This window comes from Leopardus geoffroyi, chromosome C2 (assembly GCF_018350155.1).
Source record: "Leopardus geoffroyi isolate Oge1 chromosome C2, O.geoffroyi_Oge1_pat1.0, whole genome shotgun sequence".
Taxonomy (NCBI): domain Eukaryota; kingdom Metazoa; phylum Chordata; class Mammalia; order Carnivora; family Felidae; genus Leopardus; species Leopardus geoffroyi.
In genome coordinates, this window is record NC_059333.1 from 83420566 (window position 1) to 83432035 (window position 11470).

The 11470-nt window shown below is 43.7% G+C and overlaps 1 protein-coding gene across 1 annotated transcript; it reads right to left on the minus strand.

Moving 5' to 3' along the window:
- Positions 1-4478: 4478 nt before the first annotated feature.
- On the minus strand, positions 4479-9915 carry HTR3D (5-hydroxytryptamine receptor 3D). Its single transcript, XM_045502798.1, is given in 11 exon segments — positions 4479-4998; positions 5128-5343; positions 5481-5524; positions 5526-5722; positions 6531-6613; positions 6616-6686; positions 6869-7015; positions 7017-7052; positions 7322-7431; positions 7874-7923; positions 9855-9915. Coding segments are annotated over 11 exon segments (1245 nt in total). The 3' UTR covers positions 4479-4768.
- Between the last annotated feature and the right edge of the window lie 1555 nt (positions 9916-11470).

An 11470-nucleotide genomic window follows, 5' to 3' on the forward strand; every position in this document is an offset into this window, starting at 1 on the left:
AAGCAGGCTCCATGCTGTCAGCACAGAGCCTGATGCGGGGCTTGATTTCACAAACTGTGAGAAACCTGAGCTGAAATCAAGAGTTGGACGCTTAACCAACAGAGCCACCTAGTATTCTTATCCTCACAACTGCTTTATGAGGTCAGTGGAATTTCTCCCATTTTACAGATTAGAAAACTGAGGTGCAAAAGGTCAAAATATCTTGCTCAATGTCCAACCAGGTAGAAATAGGTAGAATCCAGATTCAAACCCAGGTTTGATTCCATTGTTCTTTCCTTGCTCTTTTTATTACTCCATAGCTTGGAAGTCTTATGGCCTGGATTATTAGGACCCTAGTTTCCCACAAGTGAAATCCCTAGGCCTAGACAATGCTTGGATTCAGAGGTAAACAGTGGGGACAGGAGCTGTAACTTTGCAAGTCACAGACACCAATAACTTTCTCCTTAACTTATTCCAAGTAGGATCATGCTGCATGGTCCCACTCATCTGGTTTGGGAATATAGCTGTAACCTGGCAAGGGCAGAATTAAATGGTGGAAGGGGGAAATGAGGGCCATTGTTTTGCAGCACTGATGGATGGCAGTCACACACAGAGGCCATTGGCCAAAGCTAAGGATCCAGGAGTACAGAGGCAGTTGAAACATCCAAACTGCAGAGTGGGTCACTAGCTGGGGGTCAGGCTGGGTATGATGCCTGAAGCAGAAGAGAAGGAAGGTCCTGGGACTCTGAAATGCACCTAGGAAAAGAGTCCCATGGACAAGCATTCACCTTTGACAGGTTCAGGCTCTGATCCTGGGCTCTCTTAAAGTCTGACAACCCCACACTTACCACTTCCTTTTCCTCCACTTCATTTTTCTCACCTAAAAAATGAGTGGGTTGAACTAGAAAGTCAGTAATTCTTTATGTCTACTGCCTCTCACCCACAAGTCGATTTTGCACACTCTCAGTCTGCATGATAAATAGATGTTCTCTGGTGCGTCACGTTTGGTTTTCTAGTTTCTGTAAGCTTGTAAATGATTTTTAAATCCATATTTTAAAAAATAATTTCATCTGTGCTGTTAGCTCAGCAACACAAATGGAATTTAAACATAAAGGGTGAAGCCACTTGTATAAGGTTTTATCCAACAAGTAATGCAGTCAGATTAGAACCCAAGGTTGCCAGATTCCAAAGTCTCTCTGCTATACTATTTTCGTACTTGCCATTTGGAAGAAGCAGTACTAATGAGTGACCCAATAAGAGAGGTTACCAAAGGGAGGATCAGAAATTGGAGAGGAGGAAAAGGATGGGCTTGAAATGAAGTCTGTGACTTCACATCCTAGAGTAGACCTGAAGGAAGAGGAGAGAGAGCAAAGATAGTAAGGAGATAATAAATTTTAATGTCAGGTTAATGTGGAGCCAAGAGAAAATGTATAAAAGTTGGAGAAACACTGCTTCTAATAGTTTAGAGAAAAAGGGAGTGAGCACAAATGCGTGGAAGAACCACAGGTAGCACTGCAGGTGAATGGCCAAGGTGAAGAGTGATCATCCAGACACAAGCCATCAGATGCAAGATAGCCCAAGCAGGAACAGTTGCCTATCATCAGATTTTTCTAAAGATTTTCCTAAATTTTTCTAAGTTACCTTGCAAAGCCTTTCAGTGGATTGCTCCATAACAAGAGGAAAGTCATTAGCACTAAGCGTGCCTATAGGATTCTGTTATAGGTGGAATAGAAAGGCAGAAACCATATCTGTAAATTTTCTGGTAGAGTTCTGGTTTTAAGGTTCCTCATGATTATCGTTTGTGTATTAATATCGTGTGTTCATATTTTGCTTGTGGAGAAGATAAAATCACCATATCATGCCTTCTCTTGCTGAAAAGAGATCTAGCCTCCTAATTCACATTTCAAAAAAAATAAATTGTGTATCTTCTATTCAAATAAAACATAAAGTTATGTGTTAGAAAGCACGTGAAGAAAATAAGCAGAATAATATGTACCATGAAGATGGGTGGGAAAATCAAAATGCCACAAATTGATCTTAAAGAATTTCAGAACTTTGCAAAAGCTGGGTAAATGGGCTGTTTAGCAAAGTCAAGGATGAGTTTCCAGGTGAGATGACTATCCTGGAATAAGGCATAGGAGTAGATATCCAAAAAAATATCATAGAATATGTATCAGCAGCAAAAATCTAAATCCATAGAGAATACAAAGGGAAGGTGGATTTCCCAGGTGAGATCTGGGGAAATGCATGCTACAGAAAGGAGTGGAAAAAGTGCAAGTAGTGAACTTGGCCGGCTGTGGAGGGGGTGGAGGGGAGAGAGGAGGAGTGGGGAAGGCTGAGGGAGGGAGTTAAAAGAAATGTAAAAGAAAGTTTGTCTTTGGGACCCTGATCAGAGCCTTGCTTTTTCTGTTCTAATTCTCCTAAGGTGTTAGCCTGACACGGGACTCCATCCCATGACCCTGGGATCATGACCTGAGCTGAAATCAAGAGTCAGATGCTCAACTAACTGAGCCACCCAGGTGCCCCTCTTCCTCAGTTTGGAGGGCAGTGTGGCAGGAGCTGAGAGGCTGGTGTCTGGAGTCAGCTGCCCCACAGAACTCTCATGTAACTAGCCCAGAACACTGGGAGCCCACTCAGTGGCTGTCCCTTCACCTCTCTGTGCTTCATTTGCTTCATTTATTTTATCCCTTTTATTTGAATCTATAAAATGGGGATAATAATACAAAACCACAGTACTAAAACTTAAAGAACTTTGAAAAACAAATGATTTTTCACAAATTATTTGGTGGCAAAAGATGACCTGGACTGATGAGAGTCTATCCACGGTTTTGTTTCTGCTCCCTACTATGAATATTCATAGATCTCACTGCAGAAATAGTAATGTGTTTGATTTCAGGGTGCTGCCCCCTGCCCCATACAGTATGTGCATAAATATTTCCTTTTTAAAATCTGAAAAATTCTAACTTCCAAAACGCATTTGACTCCAAGGGTTTGTGGATCTACAGTTCCCACTTCATAGAGATACTGTAAGGATTAAATGTGGTTATTTATCTAAGACACTTAGGAGAGTGCCTGCCACATATTCATAACTTAATAAGTGTTGGTATTATTATTAGTATACTGCATCCTTTCTAAGGCCCCACATTGTAGCAAGCTGTGAGTTGAGGAGTTGCAGAGATAATAACAGATACACTAATTTATTTAGGTGAATGTCAGGGCTCCTGATATGAGCCTAGATTGTGTAGATGCTAGGTTTTGGACATTCCCGGAAGATTGGTGTTGGTGAGGAGGTGCTTGACAGGGCCCTAGAAGCTGAGAAACCGAAGACCTTTCTGGAAAAGAAAAATGCAGAGAAAAGAAAAGGAGAATTAAGGAACACAACTTGAGTTAGAAGACCATGGGCATGTGCAAGGAGTGATTTGTAGTTTAGCAGGGTGTTTCTGCCTCAGTGCCCCCAGATTCTCATGAACTCCTGTCTGAGTCCTTGTGGAAGGAGACTGCAAGGAAAGAACAAGTGATATCTGGTCCTGGTGACTCAGCATTCAGCTGGGGATATCTGCCCCTGCTGGCTTGGTCTCCTGCAGCAAACACTGGGGAAGGACCCTGGCCTGCACCACCAACAGCAACCTTTCTAGTGAGCATTGGTGGTCTTGCCACTCTTTAGGCATCTACAGTGACCAGAGGGAGCCAAAGAAGTTTGAGGAAGAGCAGTGGAGAGGAGGAACCAGGGAAATATTGTTCAGTAAAGACCACCATTAATCTCTTAGGCTTACAATAGAAAGTAGTAGAAGAGACAAAAGAAAAGAAATGATTGCTAAAAATAAAAGACTTTGTATGAGTTGTAATTAATTTGCTCTCACATTTGTGCTTTTCTGAACCTGGGGTGTCCAACAAATCATGTCACGGCTCCATGGAACCTCTACCTCCCCCAGACAGCTAGTGGGAGAGATGGGCCAAAAGACAAACACTTGCAAAATCAGAAGGCAAGTTCCAGGAAGGGGAATTTTCCAGTTCATATGGGGGCATTTGTGTTATTCTCAAGTAAGGCAGATGCCATTTTCAAATGTGCTTTCCTTGGCTTCTGCTCTTTCCTTTGCATGATTAAGGGCAGTCAACTTTGATTACAGTGCAGACAGTTAACGGTAATTCAGGATTACGTTAACATCTAGATGCTTAAGGATGAATGAGTCATATGTCAGGCTGTGATGAAATGTTTCACTCTTTAAGTAAGAGATGCCTGATTCTGGCACATTATTAATTTCTAAAGCTTAAATCGGAAAATTGGATTTAGGAGATTTAGCTCTATTTTCTTATAATTCCTTGTAATGGGTTTTGAGCCCTTCTCTCCCCTCTCCTCACTTTCCTAAGTTGCGTAATAGTCTTATAAAATCCTTTTTACTTTGTTAATGAGTAGTTTCTGCAAGAAGACTCTCAATCCAAGATTTCTGACACTGTAATATAAGGTAGGGAAGAGCCAATGCTTTCTGCAAAGGGGTTTATTGGGGATGATTCAAATCAAGAAAGTATTCCAGGAACTTGAATCCTGATGAGGCAGGCAGCCATCACTTATGGGAGTGCTGACGGAAGCTGATGGAGTGCAGGAGCAAGGACCTAATCCTGGGAGGCATAGGCAATCATCCAGGTCTGGTCTGAAACCGGACAGAAGGATTGAGCAGAAAACAAGGTGGTTGCCAGGCCTGTGAGGCTGGGACTTGGACACACATGGGAGCTTGGATGGTTTCCAGAGGCAAGAGAAGCTCCAGACTGGAGCTTGCAGATGGGCATTTGCCTAGGTGTTCCAGAGGACAATGACTGTGATGATGGAGGTGGCCATGAAGAGCAGGTAGAGGCGGAAGAGCAGGGTGTCCATCATGTGGCTGAACTCTATCCACAGGTTGACCAAGTGCCGCTTCTGAGCCTCATATTCTTGTTGGGCCCTTGTTGACCCAGGGCACCCATTTAACTCTGCCTCTCTGGGACCTGGCACCTTCCCCACCAACTCCACAGGCTCCTTCACACCTACAGAGATAGAGACTTAGCCATGGGCCATGAAGTTTACCTGGGGAGTGAAGGGAACAGGGAAGGAGGCAGGAGCAGAGGAGTGGAGGTGTGGAAAGAGAATGTGTGGGCAGTGCTGACTCCCCTTACCAGGCAGATGGGTGGGGGTGAGGCCTAGGCCCTTATTTCCCTTCTGGGGTGCAGTGGGGCAGCATTTTGTTGGGCTGGTACAGTAGAGAAGGAGAGAATGGAGCCACTGAGGCATGGGTGGGGGCTGGGTGGTGGCCAGGTGCAACAGGTAGGTGATGAAGATGGTCTCTAGTAGGCTGACCACCATCAGGGACAGACACAGGGCAAAGTAGACACCTGGAGGGAAGATGGGTCAATGTAAGGGCCAGAGGTACCTCCTAGGACTTTGTGTTTCCTCTTTCCCCAGAGGGTCCTTTTCCAGGATCCCTTTTCTGACCAGGTTCCACTGGTCTGTCTCCCTACCCCACGCCCACTTTGCTTTCATTCTCCTGATGGAGGAGGGGACCATACTGATGAGGGGGGTGCCAGTTGCAGGGAGTAAGTCATTCATCATGAGCAGGAAGACGTTGTAGCCCAGCAGAAGTGTCATCTTGAATGGGGCACGATTCTCACTTTCTATTGGCAGGTAGAAGCTGAGGGCATCAATGGCAACCAGAAAGCCACTGGGCACCAGAAGGTTTATAACATAGAGTCTGGGCCTGCGCCTGATGGCAACCTGGGGGAAGGAGAGAGGGGCGCAAGTGAGGAGTAGGCTGGGAGGCTGCTGAGCCAGTTAAGAGCAAGAGTTAAGATATGTCCCAGACCACACTGTCTAGGAAGGAAATGTTGCCTCAAGTCCCTTTCACTGTCCTGTCTTTCAACAAAGTCATCTTAATCACCACTGTCTGCCTTTCCAGAGTTTGATTCTGCCATGCTGCCTACCACTGAAATGTATCTCATTCCTTCTTGACCCAAGGTGTCAACTTTCTCCACTTCCACTTTTAGCCCTACCAATGTGCTCTTAGCAGGACTGTGGGACCAGATTCTTAGGTATCATGTGCTTTTTATCTCTGTATTTCTGCTTGCTTTCTCATCAAGGTCTAATCGCTAGTGACTCTGCTGGTGTCCATTCAAAACCAGTGGAGGGAAGGCAAGACAGTGGCAGATAATTTTGAGGTCACCAAGATTTGAAAGCATAATATCCCTAAGACAGTGTTTCATAACTTTTACACCATCTTTTTTTAAAAATAAACTTAAAAACCCTTGCCTTCCATAGAGTTCTGATAGCCATGGGAGATGGAAAGCTCACTCTCACTATGAGTCACTGCCATAGGACCTTTGTTTTTTTCCCCAAGGAGGATTTATTCAATCAATATTTACTGAGTGCCAGGTACTGTCCTAGGTAGTGGAAATTTATCAGTGAAAAAAGTGATAAACATATCCACCCTCACGGAGCTTACTTTCTAGCGGGAGAGCTTACATTCTGGTGGAGGACATAAGTTATGCATCTTAGAGAAGATCACAGCCATGGCCCCTGAGCTCACATAGAAAATGATTTGGTCATACTGGTTGGTGCCCACAGTCATCTTCATCATTCTCTGGTGGATATCCAGAAGTACCCACTCCCCCTTGCTCCGAATGAGGTCCTGTGATGTGTTCGAAATCTCCTGCACTTTCTTCTCCATGCCCAGGAGCATGTTCTCCACTGCAAAAGAGACCCAGACAACTCAGCCTCCCAAATGTTCCCAAACCCCTTACCCAGACTTGCATTTCTTACCACTTAGCTTCCACGCCCCTTTAGGGGAAATCCCCTCACCATTCCCAGCTTCCTGGCCTCTTCTTTCTCAAAACACTTTCTCTGCCTCTCAATCAGCTACTATACAGAGTCTCACTTACCTGTGTAGATGAATGAGCTGAAGGTGAGTGTGCAGTTCTGTTCATCAAAGGGGAAATAGAAGATGTCCAGGTTACAGATGCTGACCACCCGCATTGGCTTATCATATTTGATGAGACCTTCACTGTTGACATAAACCATGAGACCTGTAGCTGTCTGATCCATATCCATACTGTATGTGAGAAGAATGGGAAGGTGGGTACTGTGAGCTCTCTATCAGTCTTGGCCTTCTTTCTCTCTCAGATCACACCATTCCTGTGCTCTAACCCCACTCACCTGACTTCCCCCTTCCACCTGTCACTGTGTTCTGGGGGTTTTATAAACTCAATTCAGACACTGCTCCTTCTAAACTGAGTCTTTATGTGCCCCCTATTGGTTATATCATCTCATTCCTTGGAGATAGCATTTCCTTCCTGCTGTTTTCTCAGTGCGGATACTCACAACTCCTCGATGAAGATATCCGGAAGCCAAAGATTCTCAGCTGCTATGCTGATCTTCCTGATGCCCCCACATTCCTCTGGGTTCCATGTGATGAATGGATTGTACCAGAACTATAGGAAAACATGGTGTGAGACCAATAGGGTGGGAACTTGTTTTAGTCACACTCTGTCTCTTGCACTTTGTATTTCCTTTTTCTCTCATTTCTTCACTCTCCTACCTCCTCTCTGGTGACAGATATCACAGTGCACTAACAAAGTCTTTCTTCTACTTCTCCCTTGATTCTTTCAAGGGAGACCTTGACCTCAACTTTGGAGTCCCTGGGATGGAGCCACTTAGGTATCATCTTCCATGACCTTGGTTTATGCTACCTTCTCCCTATGCCCCAAGCTGACAGAATAATCAGGAAATTTTGTGTTTTCATTGTTGGTCTGCTTCCATTTGAATTTGTCTAATTTGTGGGTATTCTAAGCTTTATCCATTGTAAAATGCAAAGTTGGACCCAGCAGTGGGAAAAGGGAGGTACCACAGTAAAGGGGAAAAAGTCTATCATACCATGTTTAGCCATAGGAAAGATGTCATCAGTTGAAGTTGTGCGTCCTGAAAAAACAATTTTCACCTGGGATCATTGCCTCCATGAAGTCAAGTCCAATGCCACCATCCACCTCTTTCTCATTTCCATGGCTGTTCTATGTCACAATTATGATTTTTAATCATAAACCACTGAAAAATGTAGGTCAAATACTCCAGAGTACATGGAAAACATAGTTTTAAAAAAAGGCAGTATAAAAGTAAATTGGGGTCATGTTTCTTATGGAATAGTCCGAAAAGGGACAGATTTTACCTGCTATGATGTCACTGAAGCATGCCCTGTCATATCTTCCCACCTCATGGAATGAGATTTTCATTTTACAAAAATCAAGTGAGGAACCCACCACCGCTTGCCACTTGCCATTGCACATTGCAATGTTGAGCCAGGACTCACCACTTCCACAATGGCTGACATAGTGAAGGAGATGTTGACACGAGTGGGGATGCTATAGTTGATGACTGGACGGAAGGCCTTTCTGTCAAACACTGCTTGGAAGGCGACAGGATCCACTCCATGCCGGTCAAAGCCTGAGCAATTGATGGTGAATGTGTCTCCTCTTCCTGAAGAGAGCAGAGACCCTGTAAGAAGAGTGTCAGGGCTGGGGGCTAGGTAGCATTTCTGCACAAAGAAAACAGGGGGCATGGGAGAAGTATGTGAGCTCCTCCTTCCTGGACCAGGGAGTGTGGGCTGGGCTGGTAGGCAAATGGTGGAAGTTGATGAGGTGAGCTGAGTCAGGGCTCCATCCTCAATTCCTTTGTTTCTGTCCACATGCAAAATTTTTCCAAACATGTAGGCAAACTCAGCCTTGACCACCACTTTTCAGTGTCCTGCTGAATCTCACCACAAACTTCTCCACCTTCACTCAGTGTCCTTCCATTGCTCATCTCTGTCCTTGAGCCATCTGGGTGATGTCAGTGACAATATTTGCAATCACAGTTCTCCTCACTATATTAATGCGCATAGATAATCATAAATTAATGATGAAGGCAATAATCAGGTAGGTAGTAGGAGGTACGTGGGACCCTAAGGAAGGAACTCAGTTTTTCAAGTTAATAAGGATTTACTGTATCTCTACTATGTGCTGTGATTGTTCTCGTCTAAAACACAGTGGTTATCACCAGTGAGACTACCTTAAAGAGAGTTCCTTGATTCCCATCTTACACCTAACCCTTTTCTAGGGTTAGAACTACTTTGTGATGCAGAAATAGAGAATTATGTGATAACATCTTCTGGTAGAGCCTATTCATATCTATCTCTGATATTGTACTAACCCTTATCGTTCATTTTTTCTAGTTTATTTATTTTGAGAGAGAGAATGAGTGAGAGAGAGAGAGAGGGAGAGAGAGAGAACCAGAAGGGGGAGGGGCAGAGAGAAGACAGAGGATCCAAAGCAGGCTCTGTGCTGACAGCCGAAAGCCTGATGCGGGGCTCAAACTCATAAGCTGTGAGATCATGACCTGAGCCAAAGTCAAATGCTTAATGGACTGAGCCACCCAGGTACTCCCTCATCATTCGTTTTCAATAATGAATGAGAAAAATAATCTACACTGAAAAATTTTACTAAAAATATTTCCCTTTTTCATGACAGACCTTCTCATCACCTTCTTCCCTTTAGAATTTTCTCTGTTCCATTTAATTTGATTCAAGAGAGCTGAGAAAGAATCTTCTTCTTTTTAACATTAGTTGATACTCAGAAACCATGTGGTTAGATTATATGCCTGGAAAGAGAAAGACATGAGAAAAGAGAAGAGGCCCAATAGAAACATAGGGACAGAAGGATCTTACAAAGAGGTACAAAGCTATCAGTGTCTTGAGTTTTCATTTTTACCTGGATGAACATCCAGACATTGACTATCTAGGAATAATAAAAATTAGTCTGGTTGGTCTGTTTCTTAGAAGTTGTATGTTTGCTTTGTTCTTGTTCTTGTCCCTTCTTACCTTGAAGCAGCAGGTGGAGAATGAGACAAAGGAAGAATCCGTGTTCATGGAGCCAACCTCTTTCCATCTTCTTCTCTTTGGCGCTTCTCTGAGATAATGTTGATCTCTGGGGACTTAGTGATGATGTTGACCTTAAAAGACCACAGGCCACACCTTGAACCCTAGTTTTGAATAATACATGTATCAGGTGGCATTAGCCGTCTCTCTAACAAGCACCACTGACAAGAGAGTGTCACAGAGGACTAGCCCACCCTGTGCCCTAACTGGGCCTGAATCTCATCTCCAAAAGTAATCCGGAAAATCAGTTAGGAGAGGGGGAAGAAAAAATATCTGGTCACTGAAGCAGTGCTAATAGTCTCCTCATACTTTAGAATCACTGTGACCTGCAATGCATCATAGACCAGGCACATAATAATTGCCATTGCTTTCAAGTGGCACATGCACTTTTTTTTTTTTAATTTTGTTTTTTTAACTTTTATTTATTTTTGAGACAGAGAGAGACAGAGCATGAATGGGGGAGGGGCAGAGAGAGAGGGAGACACAGAATCGGAAGCAGGCTTCAGGCTCTGGGCCATCAGCCCAGAGCCCGACGCGGGGCTCGAACTCACGGACCGTGAGATCGTGACCTGAGCTGAAGTCGGACGCTTAACCGACTGAGCCACCCAGGCGCCCCCACATGCACTTATTTTAACCTTGCTACCATCTTTCAGAAAAACTGGGGCCTCTTTTTTATAATCAACTTCAGACTTTGAGGTTTTAAACATGACTTCAGTACTGGCTAGTCTCAGCTTTTGATTTTGTGAGCGTGTCAAAAGCAACCCAGATCTCCTGGATGGAAGGAGTGATCAGTGAGGTAGAGGGGAGGTGGTAGAGACAATGCTATTTTTAGTAGAAGTTGACTGATGAGAACATGAAAGGAAAGCTTGCAAATTCATGTTGTTTAGACCCTGCTGTTTTTTATAAGAAATTAGTTAGTTGTCGACATATTAAAAATTGGGAGATTTCGTGCAAGACCTATATTTCTGGCTTCATTTAAAAAGTAAGATCAACCAATACTGGGCTCATGTTTTTGCTTGGCAACAATTTGCCAAAGCTAATGGTTATGCTGTTTGGATGGAACATTCTTTCTAGATCATCACAGTCTCTGTCACCAACTATTGATTATTCCTGACCAGCTCCCCTCATGTATGTTACCTGCTTATCCTCTGTAGGTGTTTGAATTTGCCTCTGAGTGTTAAGATTTACTTTCTCGTGTAGTCTTAAAAGAGCCTTGGGAAGTAATTTCAACATACCATGCCATGCCTAGGTGATCACAGGTCTTGTCAGATTTAGCATGTACAAATATTTGATTCATGGTGGAAACCAGACATGTTATGGTTAAGTGGGCCAAAGTCATCAGAGGGTTTAACCTCTTTTATTCTGGAATTAATTCCATTAGAGAAGGCTCCAGAGAGAGTAATGAGTGGCGTAGAGAGCAAAGAGAGCAATTGCTTCAGTGAAGAAGTTTATGGCCTGAGCTGGAACAATAAGGTAGCAAAGGTTTCCTTATCTCTAATATTGGGGTTTTATGTGGTTAGGGATAATGTTTGTGTGTTACCTTTTCTGTTCTAAGCAATTACTGA